At 40.9% G+C, this 27,229-nt stretch overlaps 1 protein-coding gene across 1 annotated transcript in view; it reads left to right on the forward strand.

The window, feature by feature from the left end:
- The first annotated feature begins 1,472 nt into the window (after positions 1–1,472).
- vtg3 (vitellogenin 3, phosvitinless) overlaps positions 1,473–27,229 on the forward strand; it is a 37,965-nt gene continuing 12,208 nt past the window's right edge. Inside the window, exons 1-23 of the mRNA XM_046299305.1 lie at positions 1,473–1,618; positions 1,849–2,100; positions 2,215–2,376; positions 2,531–2,679; positions 3,296–3,446; positions 3,594–3,751; positions 4,989–5,154; positions 5,540–5,671; positions 5,902–6,120; positions 6,526–6,743; positions 6,837–6,934; positions 7,057–7,181; positions 7,272–7,373; positions 7,494–7,613; positions 7,773–7,962; positions 8,067–8,154; positions 8,367–8,552; positions 8,653–8,788; positions 8,879–9,047; positions 9,393–9,502; positions 9,598–9,693; positions 9,924–10,136; positions 19,297–19,442. Of these exons, the coding sequence (XP_046155261.1) occupies positions 1,514–1,618; positions 1,849–2,100; positions 2,215–2,376; positions 2,531–2,679; positions 3,296–3,446; positions 3,594–3,751; positions 4,989–5,154; positions 5,540–5,671; positions 5,902–6,120; positions 6,526–6,743; positions 6,837–6,934; positions 7,057–7,181; positions 7,272–7,373; positions 7,494–7,613; positions 7,773–7,962; positions 8,067–8,154; positions 8,367–8,552; positions 8,653–8,788; positions 8,879–9,047; positions 9,393–9,502; positions 9,598–9,693; positions 9,924–10,136; positions 19,297–19,442 (3,491 nt within the window). The 5' untranslated portion in view covers positions 1,473–1,513. The remainder of the gene's footprint in view (positions 1,619–1,848; positions 2,101–2,214; positions 2,377–2,530; positions 2,680–3,295; positions 3,447–3,593; positions 3,752–4,988; positions 5,155–5,539; positions 5,672–5,901; positions 6,121–6,525; positions 6,744–6,836; positions 6,935–7,056; positions 7,182–7,271; positions 7,374–7,493; positions 7,614–7,772; positions 7,963–8,066; positions 8,155–8,366; positions 8,553–8,652; positions 8,789–8,878; positions 9,048–9,392; positions 9,503–9,597; positions 9,694–9,923; positions 10,137–19,296; positions 19,443–27,229) is intronic.

A 27,229-nucleotide genomic window follows, 5' to 3' on the forward strand; every position in this document is an offset into this window, starting at 1 on the left:
CCCTCAACCGTAAGGCTCTCCAGAGGGTAGTGAGGACTGCACAATGCATCACCGGGGGCAAACTACCTGCCCTCCAGGACACCTACACCACCCGTTGTTACAGGAAGGCCATAAAGATCATCAAGGACATCAACCACCCGAACCACTGCCTGTTCACCCTGCTATCATCCAGAAGCCGAGGTCAGTACAGGTGCATCAAAGCTGGGACCGAGAGACTGAAAAACAGCTTCTATCTCAAGGCCATCAGACTGTTAAACAGCCACCACTAACATTGAGTGGCTGCTGCCAACACACTGTCATTGACACTGACCCAACTCCAGCCATTTTAATAATGGGAATTGATGGGAAATGATGTAAATATATCACTAGCCACTTTAAACAATGCTACCTTATATAATGTTACTTACCCTACATTATTCATCTCATATGCATATGTATATACTGTACTCTACATCATCGACTGCATCCTTATGTAATACATGTATCACTAGCCACTTTAACTATGCCACTTTGTTTACTTTGTCTACACACTCATCTCATATGTATATACTGTACTCGATACCATCTACTGTATGCTGCTCTGTACCATCACTCATTCATATATCCTTATGTACATATTCCTTATCCCCTTACACTGTGTATAAGACAGTAGTTTTGGAATTGTTAGTTAGATTACTTGTTGGTTATCACTGCATTGTCGGAACTAGAAGCACAAGCATTTCGCTACACTCGCATTAACATCTGCTAACCATGTGTATGTGACAAATAACATTTGATTGATTGATTGATTGATTGGTTAGTCTATATCATGGAAAGCACAGGTGTTCCTAATGTTGTGTACATCCTGTGAATATAGTATTTGTGCAAGCAGCACACTTTGAGCATTCAAATAAAGTCAAATATGTTGAATTTTAAACAATTCTTTGTAATATACAATATGTGAGTTTCACAAAGCACTGATTATTAGTGTCCATTTTAGATCACTGTTTATTTTTCCTGAAATGTCCTCCTTTTCCGTGTCATACTGACCACTGTCAACGTCACTGGTTACACTCGTCTGACATACCTTTGCCCCCTTGTTACTTTATGCCCCTCATTGATGCCAAAGATGTGCTGTGCAGACACTGGGTCATGTACTCGTTTAGTCATTGAGAACACAGCATTGCATATAAAAGGAAACATTGAGCTGCAGGATCCCACTCCTGGATTTCACCATGTGGGGGTTCCTTCTTTGTCACCTTGTGGCCTTGGCCGGTAAGTGTGCAGAGAAACAAATATATGGAAATGATTTTTAATGAGCTACTTATGACAATGTTTGATTATTTTTTCATTTTTTCATTTCAGCATGTGCCCATATCAGTTATGGTGAGTTCTTTATCAAGTGATTTGATGTATCATTTAAAACTAACCCTACATTCAAATTAGCATGTTTTCATGAATAATTATATATCAATGATGTATTGTAGAGCCTGGCTTGAACCATAAGAAAACCTATGAGTACAGATATGAGGGAATGGTGAATATTGGGCGTGGCATGCCAAACCTTGCAGAGTCTGGTGTGAGACTTGTGTGCAAAGTCAAGATCATTGGTGTGTCTGCACATACATTCCTTCTCCGGGTATGCATTCAATTAAAATTACCAATGCAATGTACTTTATAGACCTTTACCTAATTTTTCAGAAGAGAAATATACTGCATGTGTTATTTTAAGGATCTACGTTTCTTTTGATGAACATAAAATGTGTCAATATCCTGGGAATTTAAACAACCTCCTTTGAAAAATGTTTTTTAACCATAAATAAGCAATTCATTCTACCTGGTGATCCAATTATATTTTCTTCTTTTAAGGTTTCAAACTTGAACTTCGAGGAGTTCAATGGCATCCCAGGGAAGAATGAATTTGAAGCCTCACCAAAGCTTACCAAACGGATTGCTGCCGAGCTCAGCAAACCCTTCATGTTCGAGTACGCCAAGGGACGGGTTGGTGACATTCGCACCTCTGCTGAAATATCTGAAACCATCGTCAATATTGTGAGAGGCATACTTGGGTTCTTCCAAGTCACAGTCAAGACCACCCAAAGAGTGTATGAGCTTGAGGAGGTAACCAAAACAGGTTTTACATAAACAATGCTTACGTTATATTGCATTTTCATCTGTAAATAAATTGCAGAGAGCACTGTTAATGTGAGGTTTATTCTATGTATTTGTTATCAGATCGGGATCCATGGATTGTGCCAGAGTACGTATGCAAATGAGGAGGATGCCAACTCCCAAGAATTGTCAGTCACCCAAATTGTTGACATTAATAACTGCAAAAAAAAGGCAGCCATTTGCAGAGGAATGGCACTTGCTGTCGACAACAAACTTTCCAAAGAGGTTTGTCTTTCCAATCCATAGACCTATATGTGAACATGCACAATTCTTTTTGAACGAGTATACAGTGCCAATGCTACAGAGACCATCGAGGTAAATAGTATACTTTAACAGTCACTCACTTTCAATCATTTTTGTATTCTTTTACGTCATCTAGAGAGGTGACTCCGTCATTTCAACAGTGAGATATGTCTACACAGTGAAACCAACAGTTGACGGAGGCCTGATCAAAAAGGCTCATGCATTGGAGCGCCAGCATTTCTCCCCATTCAACGTGAAAGGGGGGAACTCCAAACTGCAAGCCAAGTATGACAAATCTCATTGTTTTCTTTCATTTCACTATATAAAATTGGGTGTCTGAAAATGAGAACCACCTTGTAGTTGGAGGACTTGAAAGAGATGCCACTGTTAGAGGCGTAATGACTAAACACCAACATACAGAATAATAGGTGAATGTGGTTTATTTGCCATGTACACACTAAGGATGCATTTACACAGGCAGCCCAGCTCTGATAATTGATGAAATCCACTAATTGTTTTTTTGACCAATAAGATCTTTTGCCAATAATTGAGCAAACAATAACAATTGGGCTTCCGTAGTGAAAACACAGCCTAACACTAAATTATGTGAAGGAATGTCCTGGAGGAGATGTCCAGACATGAGTTATAGGGCTGCGATTACACAGGCAGCCCAATTCAGATTTCTTGCCCGATTATTGGCAAAGCAGCTGATCTAATTGGTCAAAAGAAAAAATGAGTGAAAAAAAGATAAGAATTTGGCTCCCAGTAAACGCATCCTAAGATGAAGTGCAGCGAAGAGGTTCACTGAGAGGTTCTCAGTCTTGGGGCTATAGTGAGACATACTCACCAGGATGCCAAAGTTTGTATGTGTTAGGTGCTATTCTTGTTGACTCTCCTTTAGGAAAGAGCTTGTGCTGCTCAGTGTAACTGACACAGTGGTGACCCCTGCTGTTGGTCCCATGATTAGCCGAGGGAATCTAGTTTACAAGTTTGTGAAAGTGTTGGCCCAAATCCCCATTTTGATGAAGAAGTTGGATGATCCAGTGCACAAGGTAAAGAACAGGGTATCAATAATACTCAAAACTTGCTCTAAAAATGTTTTTTTCCTCACCCTGTCATGAAGATGTTTATGGCTCATGATTCTTTACTGCTAACGTGTGATATGCCACAAACAAATGCAACCACATTGTTGTTCACAGATTGCAGACATGATCAAACGTTTGGCCCAAGCGAACATCTACCAGACGGACAGTGCAACAAGTGAGGATGTTGTTGTTCTTTTCCAACTCCTGCGTGTGACATCGCTAGAAAACCACGAGGTTCTGTGGAAACAGCTCTCAGGGAATGATGAACACAGGTGCATATTCATGTTTATTTAATTTATAATCAAATGTATATGTTTTACTATATGTACACTATCGTTCAAAAGTTTGGGGTCACCTAGAAATGTCCTTGTTTTTTGTCCATTAAAATTACATCAAATTGATCAGAATTACAGTGTAGACATTGTTAATGTTGGAAATGACTATTGTAGCTGGAACTCTGGGATGCTGGCCTTCTAGGCAGAGTTCCTCTGTCCAGTGTCTTTGTTCTTTGCCTATCTTAATATTTTATTTTTATTGGCCAGTCTGAGATATGGCTTTTTCTTTGCAACTCTGCCTCTTCACTGTTGACGTTGAGACTGGTGTTTGTGGGTACTATTTAATGACGCTGCCAGTTGAGGACTTCTGAGGTCTCTGTTTCTTAAACTAGACACCGTAATATACTTGTCCTCCCGCTCAGTTGTGCACTGGGGTCTCCCACTGCTCTTTCTGTCCTAGTTAGAGACAATCTGCTTTGTTCTGTGAAGGGGGAGGTACACAGCGTTGTATGAGATCTTCAATTTCTTGGCAATTTCTCGCATGCAATAGCCTGACAAGTTTCAGAAGAAAGGTCATTGTTTCTGGCCATTTTGAGCCTGTAATCAAACCCACAAATGCTGATGCTCCAGATACTCCTTCTCACCCCCCACCCTTTAAGATTTAGATGCACTATTGTAAAGTGACTGTTCCACTGGATGTCATAAGGTAAATGCACCAATTTGTAAGTCGCTCTGGATAAGAGCGTCTGCTAAATGACTTAAATGTAAATGTAAATGTAATACTCAACTAGTCTAAATAAGACCAGTTTAATTGCTTCTTCAATCGGAACAACAGTTTTTAGCTATGCTAACATAATAGCAAACTGGTTCTCTAATAATCAACTACCCTTCTAAAATAATAATGGGCCTCTGTATGCCTATGTAGATATTCCATTAAAAATGTACAATTCCCAGCTACAATAGTCATTTACAACATGATCAACGTCTACACTGTATTTCTGTTCAATTTTATGTTATTTTAATGGACAAAAAAAACTTGTTTTTCAAACTAGGACATTTCTAAGTGGCCTCAAACTTTTGAACGGTAGTGTGGGTATATATAGGCATATTTTTTATATTAATTTAAACATTCTATGGTTTCCATGGTAAACATTTCTATGTTAAGTGTAATATATCAAAGGATTGCCTATGTTTGCTACAAAGTTTTTTTATTGTCATCCTTCTCTCTTGTCAGACGGTGGCTTTTGGACACGATTGTTGAAGTTGCAGATGCAAGAGTCCTCAAATTCCTGAAGAACAGATTCAAAGCCGGTGATGTATCAGCCAACGAGGCTGGACAAACACTTCTGATCGCATTTAATCATTTAGCAGCAGAGACTGACTTGATGGAGATGGCCAAGGTGATTGTCTTGGTTGGAGGTGTAACATACAGTTATTTAAATTGCATATGTTTATAAGAACTGCAGTTGGGGCGTTCGTATACTTTAGTTGAACTTTACTCAGAAGTATGCTGGTATTACATAGTACACATGGCATATCACTCCCACTGTCTGGCTACTGTAAAACATGGAACTGGAATCCCACTGTACTGATACACAGACTGGATTTTGGCATAATGTTCACTACATTACAGGAGGTATTATTGTTATACAGTAGAAAGACAAAGAGTACATTGTCCCTACATGGGCTTATGGGCCATTTAACTTTTTTTTTACACTAGATGACAAAATCATGTGTTCGATGTGATGTTTTCAGAGTGATTCATAATCAATCGTCCCTCTGTAGGAGTTTCTGTCCATGCCCTTCAGTAAGTCCCACCCAATGCTGTGGAACACTGTGGTGTTGTCCTATGGATCACTGGTCTACAGGTACTGTACCTATGAGTATGGTCCGTCTTGCCCGGTGGCAGTTGTTCAGGTAATTAGCTCAATTACCATTGTATTACTTACTGGTAAAGAAACCAAATGCATAATATATGTTCCAGTTTATTCTGGTTATATGGCAGTAGATGGTATTGTGAATGTTATGACTACTGCTACATTAATATTGTGTAGTTTTGCTGTTGTTCAGACTCTTTCTGAATAGATATTAGCTGCAAATCACTGCAGATTACAGAATTCAAGATGTGACATGTCCGTCTCAAACAGCCCCTGTTGGACCTGGCGATCGATGGCCTGAGGAGAAACAATGAATTGGACATGGTGCTAGCCCTGAAAGCCATTGGGAATGCAGGCCACCCCTCCAGCATTAAGACCATCAGGCGCTTCCTCCCCGGAGTGTCTGCCGCTCCTGTGACCCTCCCAGCCCGTGTGCTAAGTGCAGCCGTGCAGTCTCTGAGACACCTGGCAGTCAGAGACCCCCACAGCGTTAGTAGTAGTAGCAGTACTAGTAGTAGCAGTAGTTTGGTTTATTTCATTGTGTACACATTCACAACTGAAATCTGAATTCCAGAATACAAAACCAAAAAATGTAAAAGGTGATAATATTTAGGAAGTCGGTCATAGATATTGTGGTTCTGGTGTCAGAGTTCAATTTGTGTCAATAACATTTCGACCCACTCACATTAAGATATCAAGTCAATTCCCCAAATGAAAATTAATTAAAGACCTCATTGAAAAATATGCAACTCAGTATCTATTGATTCACTAAATTGATTTATATCAGACAAAATGATGACCAGTTGACATACAGTCAGATTTTGTATTAGTCCCAGTCTAATCTCTTTGATAATATGACTTTAGCTACTGTATGTCTTACGTATGTGTTTTCAGGTCCAGGACATCACAGTGAGCCTGTTTGTGCAGAGGCACCTTCCCACTGAGATCCGTATGCTGGCATGTATGATTCTGTTTGAAACTAAGCCACCTTTGGCTTTGGTGTCTACAGTGACTGCATTCCTATTGGAAGAGGCTGACATGCATGTGGCTAGCTTTTCTTACTCTCTCATTGGGAGCATTGCCAAATCAAGCACTCCGGACAACCACTTCCTGTGAGTGTTTCTGTCAGGGCAGAGTGACATTTGTTGTGTCAATGCTTCTGATTTTGCATTTAAACTGTGGCTGTTTTGTTATCTTTGTTAAAGCTCAACAGCCTGCAATGTCGCTGTGAAAATCCTGGCCCCTAAATTTGGTCGTGTCAGTTACCACTACAGCAAAGCTATGCACCTAGATTGGTTTAATGGTAAGTTCAAAACACCTGTAAGCGGCATGGGTTTACTTTGAGAACATACAGTATATGAAAGGCTGAGGAACCTGTTTTCTTCGCAAAAACATTGACTGACCACATATCTCTTGAATATCCAGACGACTTCTTGATTGGTACAGCCGCTGAGATCTTCATGCTGAAAAATGCTGCAAGCTACATCCCAACAGAAATAATGACTAAAGGGAAATTCCATTTCATTGGAAAAATATTACAACTTGTGGAGGTAATCGGTAATGTTCATATTAATTGTTTTGTACTTGTTCTGTTTCGTGGTGAAGTAAATCATTATTTGACTATTGTTTGTGTCATAAAGCTTGGCTTCCGTGCTGAGGGAATTAAGGAACTGTTTAGACAGAACATTCAAGTTTTTAATGGCCATCTCAGCTACACTGACTTCGAGGCCATATTCAAAGTGGTGAGTTCATGACTTTTCAAAACGCATACTGCACAGTTGCGGGCACTAAGAAAGTACCCTCAAATGTACTGTACCATGCCTTCAAACTCAACTTTGTTCTATTGAATCATCTTCTTTCAGCTGCAAGATTGGAAGAAATTGCCCGGGGATAAGCCTTTTTTGTCTGCCTATACACGAATCTTTGGTCAAGAGTTCTTCTTCGCGGATTTGAACAATGACTTAATTCAGAGTGTTATCATGGTGAGATTTCTAGTCAATCAAGTATTGCATGTTACTCAGTATAACACCATGTCCCTCTCTATCCACACTGGGCATTAACAAAACCTCATGATACACATTTCCTGTGGTCTCAATAAGCTGTTACACACTGTGCTCTTCTGCCACGGTATCTCCATGCAGAGCGTCAGTCCATCTGCAGGCAAAGAGAGCCCAGTCTGGAGAATGATTGAACATCTTCAGAAGGGGATGTCATGGCACTGGACCAAGCCCTTCCTTATGTTTGAGACCCGCTACATCCAAGCCACCTCCCTTGGTCTCCCACTGGAAATCAGCAAATATTATAACACAGTAACAACCATTACCGTCAATGGTAAACATTGAATACCAAGGGCATTTGAATTACAAAGCAGAATACTTTTAATATTTTAATAAATATATATATACACAATCAATAAAACATTTTCTCTTATGTAGCTAAGGCTGAAATCAGCCCACCACTGACTGATCGCCTGGGACAACTGTTAACCTCAGATGTTTCACTAGTGACTGATGGATTTGCTGGGTAATATATGTATTGATGTTTTGGTAGCTGGGGCAGTCAAACTCCTTGCATATTTATATGTTTCTTGTAAAGGATAGTGAGAAAGAGAGGTAGTGCTAGAGCAATGGGAACCCTCCCATATCAATGGCTTCATTTTACAGAGTGTTTTCATGGCTCAATTATTGTTCAATGCTAATATAACTGATTGTGTTCTATATGTAATTTTTCTGCAGTTTCTCAAAGGACCAATTTGTCTACCATGGGATAAACACTGACATTTTCCAGTGTGGTGCGGAACTGAAGAGTAAAACAGTAGTTGCCATACCATGGGAATTCAGCTTGAAAATGAATGTCAAACAAAAAACATTTGAAATTGACCTTCCTGCTTGCAAAAAGGAGACTAAACTTTTCTCAGTCAAGTATGTTTCTCACATTTCATTAGACCTGTCAAAAACAACATTTTAAGTGTCGCAATGGATAGTAACTTAACAGATGCTAATTTCCTTTTTGTTACAATAGGTTTGACGTATATGCGGTCTCAAGGAATATTGAGGAGCCATCACGTGCTAAAATGACCCCAATGATGCCTGACTCTGTTGAGGCTAATAAGGATATAGAGCCACCTAAGCAAAGATATTTGACCTCCGGACAAAAGGTACAATCACTCTCCAAGGCAAAGATTATTACACGCAAAGTAAGAGAGATATGTGTGCACTCCTAATATGCTTTCTGTTTTGCCAAATAGATTGTAAAATTGGACATTTACCATCCACAAGTAAAGGTGTGTGCAGAGGCTAACATCTATGGGGCAGTTTTCTGTGTTGAGTTTGAGGCAATGAGATCACACTACATTGATGAATACCCCCTTTACTACTTCTTGGGATACACCAACTTTGCATGTACAATTCAACCAGGTAACAGCATATACAAGTATAAAGTATAACGTAATAGGCTTTTTCTTGTACATTGTTTTGGACCGTCATTTATTGAGCCTTATTGGATGTGCCAGGAACTGGTCCACCGTTTGTGCTGCCGACCCCAGACTGTACATCAGCTCTGTGGCAGGGTTCAGTCCTTGCTTACACCTTACTTAACTGGACCTGTTGTATACATTCCTCTAATCTATCTTCGCCTTTCATTCTATCACAATAAAGCACCAACATTTGATTGGGAAATGGAATTCCATTAAACAAAAACAAGCCTCATTAGATTTCATAAGTGTGACTATTAAAATCGAAATTCCTCTCTTTCATTATCAGTCCAGTCCAACAAACCTGTTGACAAGATTCACATTGAGATGAACGCCAGCCCAACCGAGTACCCAGTTAGTGTCCGCCACCTGCTTGACACCCTGCAGAAGCTTTCCAAGGTACTTGGTCATGGTTGTACTGTCATGATCTGCACACATGCATTGCTAGGTTCATACAGTATGTGACCATTTCTACTCTATTTTTGTGTTTGCAGTACGCAACCAAGAGTTTCCATCACTCCTCTAGTTCCTCAAGCAGCAGAACGTCTCATCAAGCAAGCTTCAAAGCCAAAGAAGCTTCTGCTTCTGAGGTAGGGCTATGGCTGAAGTGCACCACTGACTACTGTAACTTTTTGTTGTGGCTGTTGTTTTAAGGGGGGGGTATATTCATATCAATCAATATTCAAAGACAGTGTCATCACTGTCTGCATTATTTCAGACATAATGAAAGTATTATGTATTTCACTCTGAAACCTAGTTGTGTTTACAAAACAGTGATGGCAGTATAAGGACCTTTGTGCCTTCTTGTACTCCTCCTCAGGCTTGGAATGCCAATTCTGAACCAGTGTTCACCATCAAGGTTCTGGCCATGAGTGGCAACAAAAAGCCAGAGGGTTACGAAGCAGCTGCTTTCTACACCCCTGCTGCCCAGATGGACAACACCCAGTTGATCGTGTCTCAGATTGGGGAGGAGGCCAACTGGAAGTTGTGCACGGATGTAAATGTGGATAAGGTCCGGCAGGAGAAGCTAAAGGTAATCAGGGTTGGGTAGGTTACCTTCTAAATGTAGTCTGTTAATAGTTAACTGTCCAAAATTGTAATCTGTAATTTAACTTTTGGATTAGCCAAACTCGGTAACGTAATCTGATTACATTTTTGAGATTTTTGAGATTACTTAGAGGCATTAGAAGAAGACAAAAATGTATGTTAGCAATTGAACAACATCTATTGCAGGACTAATCAATGTTAAAGTTTACATAGCTGGCCATATATGGATGTTCAATTTTACTTTATGGGTTGGTTATGTAGGCTTCTTCAAACCCATCGCTTTCTACTACATATAATAATACGATTAAATTATATCTTTACATGGAAAACTAAAGTCTATCACAATTCCAGTCAGTCCAATAAATTATATACTCCATGATCTTCAAGTGTACGACTTGGAAATATGGAAGTATAGATTAGCCAAATTGTTCATATTTCTTTATTTCACATTTATTTAACCAGTGAAGCCAGTTGAGAACAAGTTCTCATTTGCAAATGCAACCTGGCCAAGATAAAGCAAAGCAGTGCGACAAAAACAACAACACAGAGTTACATATAAACAAACGTACAGTCAATAACACAATAGAAAAATATATGTACAGTGTGTGCAAATATAGAAGAGTAGGAAGATAAAGGTAATAAATAGGCCATAGAGGGAAAATAATTACAATTTAGCATTTACACTGGAGTGATCGATGTGCAGATGATGATGTGCAAGTAGAGATACTGGGGTGCAAAAGAGCAAGAGGATAAATAACAATATGGGGATGAGGTAGTTGGGTGTGCTATTTACAGATTGGCTGTGTACAGGTACAGTGATCGGTAAGCTGCTCTGACAGCCGATGCTTAAAGTAAGAGAGGGGGATATAAGACTCCAGCTTCACTGATTTTTGCAATTCATTCCAGTCATTGGCAGCAGAGAACTGGAAGGAAAGGCTGCCAAAGTAAGTGTTGGCTTTGGGGATGACCAGTGAGAGTGAGTGTGTGAGATAACGGTGAGAGACTTGTTTCTGGAAAGGTTTTACCTGAGCATCACCCCAAAACTTATTTGCCATCCCTACTCTGTTGTTAATTATTTTGTGGTCATGGAGGACTGATTGGGCTCATTGAGTCGAGTTGAAAAATAAATGCTGCGCTCATGGAATTGTAGGCTTTGTGCGCTACTGAAAAGTGCTATTTACATGTGAATAATTAATGCCATGTGCTGCATTTGCAAAAGGCCTATTATTTACCTTTTTGTTGGTGAACCTTTGATATCTTGATAATATGCAGCTGTGGACAAATCCACAGATGAAGCAATAACAAAACAGTGTCCCCGCCTCTGTTTTGGTAAAAAGCTGAGGGAGGGGCCTTGAGAAATATAACCACTCTCAGATTAATAGACAGAGCTATGGATGCAAGGGCTGACCATCCATGATATCACAATTATTGTTTGTAGCATCTTATGAGTCTATACAGAACCCAAGATGGCGTACCAGTCAGGCGTCTTTTTTCTTCGGCTTGTCGTGTCCCATGTGTATACATATACTGTATATTTAAATATTTTTTCTTTGCATATATTTTTGATATTTTTCTTAATCCCAACTTCAACATACTCTCCTGCAACCCGCCTCACCCACAGTGGTATGGATCTGCTATTTTCTTTAATTGAGAACCAGAACCCCACACAGAAGCTAGCCAGCTCCTAGCTAGTAGTCAGCTAGCCACTGCTAGCAGTCATCAGCTAACCTTTAGCCCGGACAACCCCTGCCAGTCTGCACAGCGAGATTCAACCCAAAGCTTATCAGAACTCTTTTTCTCCATATCCCCGGATTCCTACCGCAAGCTCTGAACCTCTTAACCTGGATAATTGCAGCTAGCTAGCTGCTATCTGATTGGCTTCTCCTGGAAAACATCTCTGTCCCGAAGCAAGCACCAATTAGCCTGGAGCTAGCCTATGCTAGGCCCATCTCCCGGCGAGCTGAAGAATTCCATCAGCCACTCCTTGGGCTACAATAGCTTTTTTTGCCATTTGGCCTGGACCCCAATTTATTGCCGATGTGGAGCCCCGCCAATCCATCACGACTTAACTAACGACGTAATCCGCCTGAGGGGATTTTTCAACAGGCTCCTCCGTGACGACGTCCCTGAAATTTCCATCTGCTAACCACGGCCTGCTAGCTGTCTAGAGCATACCAGACTGTTAGCTGAAGAGGTCCATCAGCTACTTATGTGGGCTACTATACCTATTTTGCCAATTGGCCTGGACCCTTCTACTACACCGACCCCTGCTGATCCATCACAACGGGTCTGCCAACGTAACCGCACAAGCAGGCCCATCTGCTAGCCTGCTTGCCCCGGCCCGCTAGCTGTCTGAATAGCTGTGTCTCCAGCCCGCCCAGCTACTCACTGGACCCCATGATCACTTGGCTACGCATGGCTCTCCCTAATGTCAAAATGCCTTGTCCATTGATGTTTTGGTTAGTGATCATTGTCTTATTTCACTGTAGAGCCTCCAGCCCTGCTCAATATGCCTCAGCTAACCTTCTTGTCCCACCTTCCACACATGCGGTGACCACACCTGGTTAAATTGATGTCTCTAGAGACAATACCTCTCTCTTCATCCCTCAATGCCTAGGTTTAACTCCACTGTACTCACATCCTACCATACCTTTGTCTGTAAAGTATGCATTGAATCTATTCTACCACACCCAGAAACCTGCTCCTTTTACTCTCTGTTCCAAATGTACTAGACGATCAGTTCTTATAGCCTTCAGTCGTACCCTTATCCTACTCCTCCTCTGCTCCTCTGGTGATGTAGAGGTTAATCCAGTGCCTATCTCCACTCCCATTCCCCAGGCGATCTCATTTGTTGACTTCTGTAACCATAAAAAGTCTTGGTTTCATGGATGTTAACATTAGAAGTCTCCACCCTAAGATTGTTTTATTCACTGCTGTAGCACACTCTGCCAACCCGGATGTCCTAGTCGTGTCTGAATTCTGGCTTAGGAAGTCCACCAAAAACCTTGAAATTTCCATCCCTAACTATAACGTTTTCTGACAAGATAGAACTGCCAAAGGGGATTGCAATTTACTGCAGAGATAGCCTGCAGAGCTCTGTCTTACGATCCAGGTCAAAATCCACCTTTCCAGAAACAAGTCTCTCACCGTTGCCGCTTTCTATAGACCACCTTCTGCCCCGAACTGTGCCCTGGTCACCATATGTGAATTGATTGCCCTCCATCTATCTTCAGAGCTTGTGCTGTTAGGTGACCTAAACTGGGACATGCTTAACACCCTGGCCATCATACAATCTAAGATTGATGCCCTCAATCTCACACCTATTCTCAATGAACCTACCAGGTGCAACCCCAAATTCGTAAACACAGGCACCTTCATAGATATCATCCTAACCAACCAACCCTCCAAATTCGCCTCTGCTGTCTTCAACCAATGTGTCTGCATGCAAACAACCACGCCTCATCACTGTCAAACGCTACCTGAAACACTTTAGCGAGCACGCCTTTCTAATAGACCTGGCCCGGGTATCCTAGAAGGATATTGACCTCATTCTGTCAGTAGAAGAAGCCTGGTTATTCTTTAAAAGTGCTTTCCTCACAATCTTAAATAAGTATGCTTCATTCAAAAAAAAAAAACAGGAACAGATATAGCCCGTGGTTCACTCCAGACCTGATTGCCTTTGACCAGAACAAAAACATCCTGTGGCATACTGCATTAGCATCGAATAGCCCCCGCAACTTTTGAGGGAGGTCAGGAACCAATATAAACAGGCAGTTAGGAAAGCAAAGAATAGCTTTTTCAAACAGAAATTTGCATCCTGCAGCACAAACTCCAAAAAGTTCTGGGACACTGTAAAGTCCTTGGAGAATAAGAGCACCTCCTCCCAGCTGCCCACTGCACTGAGTCTAGGAAACACTGTCACCACCGTTAAATCCACGATAATTGAAAATTTCAAGAAGCATTTTTCTACGGCTGGCCATGCTTTCCACCTGGATACCCCTACCCTTGTCAACTGCCCTGCACATCCCACAGCAACTTGCCCAAGCCTACCCCATTTCTCCTTCACCCAAATCCAGATAGCTGATGTTCTGATGACTCTTACAAATCAGCAGGGCTAGACAATCTGGACCCTCTCTTTCTAAAATTATCAGGCAAAAACATTGCAACCCCTATTACTAGCCTGTTCAACCTCTCTTTCGTATCGTCTGAGATCCCCAAAGATAAGAAAGCGGGAGACACTCTAGACCCACTCTAGACCCAAACTGCTACCAACCTATATCTATCCTACCCTGCCTTTCTAAGGTCTTCGAAAGTCAAGGTAACAAATAGATCACCGACCATTTCGAATCCAACCATACATTCTCCGCTATGTAATCTGACTTTCGAGCTGGTCATGGGTGCACCTCACCCACGCTCCAGGTCCTAAACGATATCACAATCCCCATCGATAAAAGACAGTACTGTGCAATTGTCTTCATCGACCTGGCAAAGGCTTTCGACTCTGTCAATCACCACATCCTTATCGGCATCTTGGTTTCTCAAATGACTGCCTTGCCTGGTTCACCAACTACTTCTCAGAGGCCGGACCTCTGGCATTCTCTATGGGGGTGCCACAGGGTTCCATTCTCGGGCCGACTCTTTTCTCTGTATACATCAATAATGTATCTCTTGCTGCTGGTGATTCTATGATCCCACCTCTACACAGACGATACCATTCTGTGTACTTCTGGCCCTTCTTTGGACACTGTGTTAACTTCTTGTGGATCATTGGGACGCTACCGTCCCACCTGGCCAACATGCTGTGAAATTCTAGAGTGCAGACTTCAAATGACAAAAACTCTAATATTAAACATTCATGAAAATACAAATATTATTCATCAGTTAAAAGCTTAACTTCTTGTTAATCCAGCCGCTTTGTCAGATTCCAAAAAGGCTTTACGGCACCATGCGATTATCTGAGGAAAGCGCCCCGCACGCAAAAACATTAATTTTCCAACTGAGCAGAGTAGTCAAGAAAGTCAGAAATAAGGATAAAATTAATAATTTACCTTTGAAGATCTTCATCTGGTTGCAATCACAAGGGTCCCAGCTGCATAACAAATGGTCCTTTTGTTCGATAAATTCCTTCTTTATATCCCAAAAAAGTCTGTTCCATTGGCGCGCTTAACTCCGTAATCCACTGGTTTCGCTCATTAACCTTTTGTGACTAGGGGGCAGTATTTTCATCTTTGGAAAAATAACATTCCCGTAGTAAACTGGATATTTTGTCAGGACAAGATGCTAGAATAAGCATATAATTGACAGATTAGGATGGAAAACACTCTAAAGTTTCCAAAACTGTAAAAATATTGTCTGTGAGTATAACAGAACTGATATTGCAGGCGAAAGCCTGAGAAGAATCAAATCCGGAATTGACTCATCTTTTGAAAGCTCTGTGTTCCAATGCATCCCTATTGAGCATTGAATGGGCTATCAACCAGATTACTTTTTCTCCATATTCCCCAAGGTGTCTACAGCATTGTGACGTAGTTTTACGCATTTGTGTTGAAGAATACCCGTAAGCGGATACATTGCGCAACCGGTCACCTGATGGCTCCCAGAGTGATTCTCGCGTAAAATACAGAGGTAGCCGTTATTCCAATCGGTCCTACTGAAAAACCAATTGTCCCGCTGGATATATTATCGAATAGATATTTGAAAAACACCTTGAGGATTGATTATAAACAACGTTTGCTTTGTTTCTGTCGATATTATGGAGCTAATTTGGAATATTTTTCGGAGTTTTCGTGACTTCAATTTCCGGGTGATTTCTCAGCCAAACGTGAAGAACAAACAGAGTGATTTCGCCTACAAAAACATTTTGGGAAAAAAGGAACATTGGCTATCTAACTGGGAGTCTCGTGAGTGAAAACATCTGAAGCTCATCAAAGGTAAACGATTTAATTTGATTGCTTTTCTGATTTCCGTGACCAAGTTACCCGCTGCTAGCTGGACAAAATGTTATGCTAGGCTATCGATAAACTTACACAAATGCTTGTCTAGCTTTGGCTGAAAAGCATATTTTGAAAATCTGAGATGACAGGGTGATTAACAAAAGGCTAAGCTGTGTCTCAATATATTTCACTTGTGATTTTCATGAATAGGAATATTTTCCTGGAATATTTATGTTTGTTGCGTTATGCTAATTAGTGTCAGTCGATGATTACGTTCCCGCACCCGGGATGGGGAGTTACTAGAGGTTAAAAATGCATACAAATGAATCCCAAACGTTACCTATGAACTTCTTCCAAAAATATCAAACAATGTTCCTAATCAATCCTCAGGTAACCTCTTTATGTAAATAAACGATAAACTTAAGACAGAGAATAACATTACCGGAGATAAATAACGAAGTGCATGCCCTCACTGGAACATACACGACAGCCAAAATGGGAGCCACTTGGAAAAACTACAAATTCTAGCTCATTTTTCTAAAGACTGTTGACATCTAGTGGAAGCACTATTATTCCCATTCCCAGCCATTGTAATCAGTGGTGAGCTGAAAAATAATTTCTGGATAGATTGTACTCGGGTTTTTGCCTGCCATATCAGTTCTGTTATACTCACAGACATGTGGAGTGTTTTCTCTCCAATGCTACCAATTACATGCATATCATAGCATCTGGGCCTGAGTAAGATGCGGTTTACTTTGGGCACCTCATTCTTCCAAACCTCCGAATACTGCCCCCTAGCCCGAATAAATTAACTAATCTCCAGATGAGCTTCAATGCCATACAACATTCCTTCCGTGGCCTCCAACTGCTCTTATATGCAGTTAAAACTAAATGCATGCTTTTCAACCGATCGCTACCAGCACCTGCCCACCCTTCCTGCATCACTACTCTGGTCGGTTCTGAGTTAGCATATGTGGACATCTACAAATGTCTACATGTCTGGTTAGTGTAAACTCTCCTTCCAGACTCACATTAAGCATCTCCAATCCAAAATTAACTCTAGAATCGGCTTCCTATTTCGCAAAACAAAGACACCTTCACTCATGCTGCCAAACATACCCTCGTAAAACTGACTATCCTACCGATCCTTGACTTTGGCGATGTCATTTACAAAATAGCCTCCAACACTCTACTCAGCAAATTGGATGCAGTCTATCACAGTGCCATCCGTTTTGTCACCGAAGCCCCATACACTACCCAGCACTGCAAGCTCTATGCTCTCGTTGGCTGGCCCTCGCTTAATATTCATCGCCAAACCCACTGGCTCCAGGTCATCTATAAGTCTTTGCTAGGTAAAACCCCATCATATTTCAGCTCACTGGTAACCATAGCAGCACCCAGCTAGCTTTAAGCACCAGCTGTCAGAGCAGCTCACAGATCACTGCACCTGTACATAGCCCATCTGTAAATAGCCCATCCAACTACCCTCATCCCCATACTCATTTTTTTTTGCTCCTTTGCACCCCAGTATCTCTACATGCTCATTCATCTTCTGCACATCTATCACTCCAGTGTTTAATTGCTAAATTGTAATTATTTCAAAGCTATGGCCTATTTATTGCTGTACCTCCCTTATCTTACCTCATTTGCACACACTGTTTATATACTTTTTTTCTATTGTGTTATTGACTGCATGTTTTATTCCATGTGTAACGCTGTGTTGTTGTTTGTGTCGCACTGCTTTGCTTTATCTTGGCCAGGTCGCAGTTGTAAATGAGAACTTGTTCTCAACTAGCCTACCTGGTTAAAAAAAGGTGAAATAAAAATATATACTGTGGGAGGGAGTTATATCCCCACTGTATATATACCTTGTTTGTTTACATTTACAATGGAGAAAACAAGCTTATATTTGGGTTTCTTATGGAGTGTGACAGTTTAACTAAGCTCAAGAGGCATTTACAAGTTTTATTCATCAAGAAATAATGGATTTATTAGTCCAAAAATGGATGTAGCAAATTCATGGTGCCCCTTTAAGTCTATCAAAAGTGTGCAAATTTGAGCATGTGTCCATTAGGCCTTTGTATTTTCTTTTCTTATCAGCTTGAATTAGATTGAGCAATAAAATGCCCACCTCTATTCTATAGGCTGGGATCTGCACTATGCAGCTGTTGCAAGAGTGCATATTTCACTGGCTGTCCACTGGTTCAAAAACAGTGATTGTTGTGAAACTTAAATTTCTTGAATTCAACTTATTTTTGGTTCAAATGTATATTTCGATTTGTGAACAGCCATCCACAACAACCACAATCCATAAGGCGCAAATAACTAAATGAGAGAGCAGCAGTGTGATTCACATCAATGCGCTATGTAGATATCAATAATAATTGATATCCGTTTCGCCATAGACTACAACACTGTTGTTATCCTTACCTCCCATCATTTGTTCAAGTTGGATAATCTTTGTATGCCGGCAGTAGTTACACCATTGGAGACATATCTTGGACTGTAGACTATATAAGCCTATTCCTGCTCTTTTCCCGTGATCCATTCCCACATCCAACACATTTGGTGTGTCATCATAGTGGTCTCTGGCTTGTGGTCAGACACTCAGGTGGAACAAACTTACATTTGAGCATTTTTTCAATGCTGATTTGAATGTCATTTAAAAAACAGAGAGGTGCCAATTATGTTTTTGCAAACATCGTTTCTGAATTTAGTTATCTAGTTATCTAGTTTTTCAAAAGTGTCTATAATCTGATTACAACATTTTTCTGGTAACGTAACAGATCACAGTTACCAATTTTTGTAATCCCTTACATGTTACTGATTACATGTAATCTGTTTACCCCCCAACCCTGAAGGTAATAGGCAGTACACTAAGAAAAGAAGGTACTAACTAGAACCTAAAAAGGTTCTTCGGCTGTCCCCATATGAGAACCCTTTGAAGAACCATTTTTTTGGTTCCAGGTAGAAGAACTCTTTTGGTTTCCATGTAGAAATATTTCCCCAGAAGGTTCTACATGGAACCCAAAACAGTTCTACCTGGATCCAAAAAGTGTTCTCGTATCAGGAGAGGGGCAGAACCCTTTTCAAACCTTTTTTTCTAAATAGTGAAGATACAAGGTGGGAAGAGATATCTCTCAATAGGGATTGGAGAAATATGACATGTTATTCAATGTGATGGCTTCATAAGTGTTTTCCTTTTCATGTTAGATGCACCTAAAATGGGGAGCTGAGTGTCAGTCATATGAGATGTCAATGAAAACTGCCACTGCACATCTGCCTGGGTCCAGACCCACTCTGAAGGCCAAGATTCACTGGAAGACTGTTCCAGGATACATGATAGAGGTTGGAAAAAGGTGAGACAAGCACACATTCAGTACACTGAAAATTATATTCAGTTTCCCAATCCTACTGCAATCAGAGTAATGTATTAGCAGGTCGTGTGACTATTCACATTGTATATAAATGCTATTGTTTATTTTATGCTGATGACACTGTGATGTACTGACTTCTCTGTTAACCAGCTATAGCCGATCTACAGACTGCATGTAATGTCATACAAAAAGCACCTGTTGACCTGAAACATGTACTGAATTTGGAAAAAAGTTGTTTTCTAGAGAGACTCTACTGATTTAACCCTTTGGACCCCAATATAATTCTAGAATGCTGCTGTAGATTACTGAGAATTTTCAAGATTAAGCACATTTTCTCACAAATTTCAAATAAACAGACATAGCTCAAGAACAAAAAACAAATTACAATTACAAGTCAACTTAGTTTAAATATGACACCACATTCATGTCAATAGGAATAACACCAATTTTGTCTCCCATCGTGTAAAGACACTCACTATCAAAAAACAATTAACACTCACAACATAAAACTCTAGAGTATTTAAATTGTACAAAATGTCACCAAATTACTCATTCAAACAGTACCAACTATGACATATTATTTATATATACAGTAACAGTCAAAGGTTTGGACACACCTACCCATTCAAGGGTTTTTCGTTATTTGTACTATTTTCTACATTGTAGAATACAAATTGTTAAACAAATCAAAATACATTTTATATTTGAGATTCTTCAAATAGAAACACTTTGCCTTGATGACAGCTTTGCATTTTGGCCTTGGTCTGGAAGGTGACCAAGAATGTGATGGTCACACTGACAAAGCTCTAAAGTTCCTCTGTGGAGATGGGATAACCTTCCAGAAGAACAACCATCTCTGCAGCACTCCGCCAGTCAGGCCTTTATGGTAGTGTGGTCAGACGGAAGCCACTCCTCAGTAAAATTCACGACAGCCCGCTTCATTTGCCAAAAAGGCACCTAAAGGACTCTCAGACCACGAGAAACAAGATTCTCTGGTCTGGTGAAAACAAGATTGAACTCTTTGGCCTGAAAGCCAAGCATCACATCTGGAGGAAACCTGGCACCATCCCTACGGTGAAGCAAGGTGGTGGCAGCATCATGCTGTATGGATGTTTTTCAGCAACAGTGACTGGGAGACTAGTCAGGATCCAGGCAAAGATGAACGGAGCAAAGTATAGAGTGATCCTTGATGAAAACCTGTTCCAGGGTGCACAGGACCTCAGACTGGACCCTGAAAGTTTCAGAGTAAAGGTTCACCTTCCAACAGGACAACGACCCAAAGCATACAGCCAAGACAACGCAGGAGTGGCTTTGGGACAAGTCTCTCAATGTCCTTGAGTGGCCCAGACAGAGCCCGGACTTGAACCCGATCAATCATCTCTGGAGAGTCCTTAAAATACCTGTGCAGCAACGCTCCCCATCCAATCTGACAGAACTTAGCCAAGAAGACTCACAGCTGTAATCGCTGCCAAAGGTGCTTCAACAAAGTACTGAATAAAGGATTGGTCTGAATACTTAGTTTGTAAATGTGATATTTCTGTTTTTACTACATTTTCACAAAAAAAAAATCCTTTGTCATTATGGGGTATTATGTGTAGATGAGGTAAAAAAACAATTTAATCAATTTTAGAATAAAGCTGTAATGTAACAAATTGTGGAAAAATGCAAGGTTTATGAATACTTTCAGAATGCACTGTATATGTAAGGGAACACCCCCCTGAAATGGAAAAAAATGAATGGGAAGTCATTGGCACTGGACAAACCATATACACAGTGTCCAATACCACTCAATTCGGCGTCGTTTCGTTCAAAGTTGATTTGCAAATGCCATAATGGCAAATGCCAGATGTAACACTTTAAAAATCCAACAGGTGGCTAGCGCGCTCCACCGTGGTTTTTCACATTGCAAATGAAACACAAGTCAACATCCAAAAGCAACATTTTGAAAAAGTGAGAGAAAAAAAATCAAAAACCCAGCAACCCCTTAAAGTGCTTTCTGGACCGTTTTTCGAAATTCTTTCAATTTTTTTGTCAATTACACATGTGTAAGAACTGTATGAATATATTTTTGTCCAATTTTTTATCATTATTATTATTATTATTTTTTACTTGTGCATAAGGCATATGTTTTGTCCATTTGCAATATGATTTCATAGGAAGTCAAAAGTCAAAAGTAAAAAATAGCAGAAATTTTGAAAAAAACTTCACACACCCTTAAAAGTGCTTTCTGCGTTGGCAGAAATCCGCGTTGGCAGAGTGTGCTAAAGCAGTGAATAGAACAAACATAGGGAGGAGGCTTCTAATGTTAACATGCATGAAACCAAGGCTATTACGGTTACAGAAGTCGTCAAAAGAGAGCGCCTGGGGAATAGGAGTGGAGCTAGGCACTGCAGGACCTGGATTCACCTCTACATCGCCAGAGGAACACACGAGGAGTAGAATAAGGGTGCGGCTAAAAGCAATAATAATTGGTCGTCTAGAACGTCTGGAACAGAGAGTAAAAGGAGGTTCCTGGGGGCGATAAAATAGCATCAAGATATAATGTACAGACAAAGGTATGGTAGGATGTGAATACAGTGGAGGTAAACCTAGGTATTGAGTGATGAAGAGAGAGATATTGTCTCTAGAAACATCATTGAAACCAGGACATGTCATTGCATGTGTGGGTGGTGGTACTAATAGGTTGGATAAGGTATAGTGAGCAGGACTAGAGGCTCTACAGTGAAATAAGCCAATAAACACTAACCAAAACAGCAATGGACAAGACACATTGACATTAAGGAGAGGCATGCTTAGTCGAGTGATCAAAAGCGTCCAGTGAGTGGAGAGGTTGGTTGGGGGTCATGGCGATTTAGACAGCTAGCCAGGCCATCGGTAGCAAGCTAGCATAGGATGGAGGTCTGTTATTAGCCACCTCTTGCGTTCCGTCAGTAGATTAATGGGGTTCCGTGTGGTAGAGGGGATTAATCCAAATCATACAACAACAACAAAAATAAAAACAATAGATATAGTTATAGAGGCCCAAGAAGAAAACATAATAATAATAAAAATAAATAAATTGTCCGATTGTCTATTCAGATAGCAGCCGGTAAGACAGCTAACAGTTAGCAGGCCGCAGATGGGCGTTCAGGTAACGTCGCGATGGAGGAGCCAGCCGGATAACTTCTTCGGGTAGATAATGTCGGCAGTCCAGTTGTGAAGGCCCGGTGGGGCTCCGCGTAGGCAGTAAAATGGGTCCGGATAGGTGACTGCAGCCCAGGTGTGATTGATGGAACTCAGGAGTGATTGACGGAGCTGGCTAGCTCCGGAATAATTGATGCTTGCTCCGGAATCGACGAAAGCCAATAGTCACACGGATAGCAGCTAGCTAGCTGTGAGATCCAGGTATGAATGTCCAGAGAGCAGTTGAAATCCAGGGACGTGGAGAGAAAAATGTCCGCTATGTTCCGTTCTGAGCCGCGCTGCGCCGTACAAAACTGGCGATAGATTTTCGAGCTAAAGGATAGCTGATGACCACAAACCGTGGTTAGCTGAATACTAAGGATTTGCTAGTAAATTGTGTTGTGACTTTACTTTCATTAATAATCTGAAGACTGTTATTTATCTAATCAACCTAAATATGTTTTATTGTTAGTGATTAAGTGAATGATGTAACAATTAACTCATTAGGATCTGGGGAACCATGAGAGCGGTTCTTTATAGAGTTATCATCTCACAAATTAAACTCTAAAGGTCGTTACCTATTACATTCATAAACAGTCAACTTATTAAATCATAACCTCGTATCATATCATAATTCAGAACAGTCGTAACCACCTTGCATCTGCAAAAACCAGAGCCTTACTTATGATTTAGCACAACACAATATGTAAAAATAATTAATTATTTACTGGCTAACTAGTAAACAGAGAGAGACAATTCACGTTGTTACATTTAGAAACTACTCTCAATTATAGTACTCCTTTACTTTGCACACAAACCGCCGCGCACTTGGAGTAAGAAATCATTCATTTATTTACGTGAAATGACATATCTGTTGGAACCGGGACACATTGAAAAGTGGATTTGGCCTTTTCGTGGCATGCTTGTAAGGCTCTGATTGTCCAAAATGGTTCCGACAAGTCTCATATGGTTGGCCCTCTTTATAGTTGTCATGTAGTCCTGAACAGAACTACAGAGTTTATTGTACTTCCATTTTCTCTGGAAGATGCTTCTTTGAAGATATGCTAGCCGGTCATGTCAACGGTTCCCAGTGGGGTGATGAGAGTAGCGTACTACGATGGTTTGAAAAGAGTAGTAGAATATTCCCACTTAAGTTCACTTTTCCAGATACTTTACTTAGGACAGCTAATCAGCCATACCAGTGATTGTCCAAGAGGTGACATGATCATCTCTACCTCATTTTGAGATTCAGAGTTCAAACCACCACATGAGCTGCAGCTCTACGTCTCTCTGGTCTGATATGTTAATTTAGTTACCCATCATTTATGCAGTTTGTTCGAGAGGGGCGGATCCGTCAGGCTGACACGCTCCCTGACGTCACTCAGGGGCTTGACTTGTCACTTGTACAAAGTTATGTACAACTATTATCTCTTATGTCTCCTAAATTCATGTCCCACTCTTAACAAAAACACTTTCATAATTTTTCATGTTTAATGTTCAACGCATGGGATGGTCACTTTCCAAGTTATAGTATTTCCTGTATAATATTTTTTTACATCACAAAATAACAACCAAAATGTCATTAGTGTTCTTTAGATCGCCTCTGACCATGTTCAATGTTAGAAATATTTAGTCGGGAAATGTATGTGAAACAAAGTCACATTCCTCTGGTGAACATTGGAGAGAGATGCTAACTGTTGATTTACAACAGGGTGTGAGGTGTTAACCCCTACCAGTTCACTCCTCCACCCCTCTGTGGGTGAGAGGTCTTTTGGTTGAAGTTATTTATTGAAAAGCTGATCTGACCTACAGTGGGGCAAAAAAGTATTTAGTCAGCCACCAATTGTGCAAGTTCTCCCACTTAAAAAGATGAGAGAAGACTGTAATTTTCATCATAGGTACACTGCAACTATGACAGACAAAATGAAATTAGAAAAACAATCCAGAAAATCACATTGTAGGATTTTTAATCAATTTATTTGCAAATTATGGTGGAAAATAAGTATTTGGTCACCTACAAACAAACAAGATTTCTGGCTCTCACAGACCTGTAACTTCTTCTTTAAGAGGCTCTTCTGTCCTCTGAATCTGCAATAGGTTAGCAGCTTGGTTTGAAGACATCAACTGTGGGAGCAATTATTAGGAAATGGAAGACATACAAGACCACTGATCATCTCCCTCGATCTGGGGCTCCACGCAAGATCTCACCTGTGGGGTCAAAATGATCACAAGAACAGTGAGCAAAAATACCAGCACCGCACGGGGGGACCTCAACTCGTCGTGTTTGGAGGACAAAGAATGATGAGTTGCATCCAAAGAACGCCATACCTACTGTGAAGCATGGGGGTGTAAACATCATGCTTTGGGGCTGTTTTTCTGCAACGGGACCAGGACGACTGTTCCGTGTAAAGGAAAGAATGAATGGGGCCATGTATCGTGAGATTTTGAGTGAAAACCTCCTTCCATCAGCAAGGCATTGAAGATGAAACGTGGCTGGATCTTTCAGCATGAAAATGATCCCAAACACACAACGAAGGAGTGGCTTCGTAAGAAACTTTTCAATGTCCTGGAGTGGCCTAGCCAGTCTCCAGATCTCAACCCCATAGAAAATCTTTGGAGGGAGTTGAAAGTCCTTGTTGCCCAGCAACAGCCCCCAAACATCACTGCTCTTGAGGAGATCTGCATGGAGGAATGGGCCAAAATACCAGCAACAGTGTGTGAAATCCTCGTGAAGACTTACATAAAACGTTTGAACTCTGTCATTGCCAACAAAGGGTATATAACAAAATATTGAGATAAACTTTTGTTATTGACAAAATGCTGATTTCCCACCATAATTTGCAAATAAATTCATTAAAAATCCTACAATGTGATTTTCATGATTTATTTTCTCATTTTGTCTGTCATAGTTGAAGTGTACCTACGGTGATTCTACTTAGTGGTGTTTTTCTTACGGCGCTATCCTAAGTTGATAAATACATGATAAGGTATTACCAGCATGTGTGTTAACCATCAGAAGAGTGTTTTGGAGATTCCCTTCCAATGGGTGACTACTAACTGCTCTGTCGCTGTTATCAAGGGCAATTCGAATTGTTTGGTCTCAAACCTTCTTACTGACTGTGGCTGGACTGACCGTTGCTGGCATTGATACTTGTATCCAAGAGGACCAGCTTCGCTACCAATTTATTCCATAATGTTATCCTACACATGATTTGAGCATTTAAATAGTTGCATTGTAGTTGAGACTATGCATGGTAATGAAGGGTTATTGTAAAAACATTTGGGGGAGGTGCAAAGTCCACTGGACTTCTTTTATGACCTGTGTGGGACACCTCTGTGATATGTCAGATGTATCCTAAGGTTATCCCCGTCGAGGGGCTTGTCCACTCCTCTCTGTCCTCGTGGGGAGGTTTACAACTTGATTTGTTTCCTGATCGGGCAGCCTCGTACAGCACTGCACGTAGCCTCGATCCACCCCCCACTGGCCTTGACGAGGCATATCATGAGTCTGGACTAGTATTCCCGCCCTTTGTGTCTCGGGACCTCCCCACCAGCAGTTGGTGTTGGTGTCTGTGGCACAAACAAAAAGATTGTGCCCTTTGTATGAGTTGTCAGCAGCTGCATTTTTAGTAGATTGGCTATAACGTTTCAACCAAGTCTCCTAGTGTTTGTGCTTCAAAACGCCCAGTGGCTGTCGTGGCCTGCCATTCACCACAACATCTGCATGTGGCAACCATTCCAGTACCTGCGAACTGAGACAAGGATATCTTTCGGCAATATTGTTTCACCAGCTGGAGTCACCAGGTCAGTGGTGGGACCTACTGTACACCGTTAGTTTTATTGTAAAGGGTTTCAGTCCCCCTCCTAGCAGAAAGAGCAACATCGGAAGCAGAGTCCACTCTGAAAGTTGATGCTTTGTTTCCTGATACGCTTGTGGAAGTGTCTGAAGGACAAGATACGTTAGCTATGGTATCGCATGACTCCAAGGAATAGCGAAGTTGCTCACTCACATAGAATGTTGGCTCACAATCTTGAAAACAATAGTCTATCAGATTCTGCACCAAGCGGTTGCGAAATGTCTTTTTCCCAAGGGGTCCTGTCAACAGATACTCCCTGTGGATGACTGTGTTGCAGCCAGCGTTAGGAGAAGACAGTGTGGTCAGTGGAGACAGCACGGTTACCTGTGAGCACAATTGGTTGTTTTTCCAATCCATCAGAGAAAACAAACGATCCATCAAGTCTGCTCTGAGTAGCATGTGTTCAGTGTTGAGGCTGGTAACATACACAGGGTGAATAAGCTAAACATCTTGGAAGTATAGTTTTAGCGTTAGTCGGATTGTGAGAGGCGAGGTAGTCTGAGTTAACCCTCAAAGTTTGTCTTATCGTTCTGTCCTTAACCAATGTTTAGCTTGGTTCACAGCACTTTTGAGATCATTGTCAAGCCCGAATCAATTAGCTCATCATGGGTTAAGCAGTATTTGAGTTGTGTTTTGTGGTCATATTCCCCACAAAGTGGAGTGATTTTTAGCAATGGCGTAATGTATCATTTTCCTTCATGGTAAAAACAGATTGACTTATCAGAGTTTGAGTGGAGTTGGCTATTGTGA

Source organism: Oncorhynchus gorbuscha, linkage group LG14 (genome assembly GCF_021184085.1).
Source record: "Oncorhynchus gorbuscha isolate QuinsamMale2020 ecotype Even-year linkage group LG14, OgorEven_v1.0, whole genome shotgun sequence".
In the NCBI taxonomy this organism is placed as follows: Eukaryota; Metazoa; Chordata; class Actinopteri; order Salmoniformes; family Salmonidae; genus Oncorhynchus; species Oncorhynchus gorbuscha.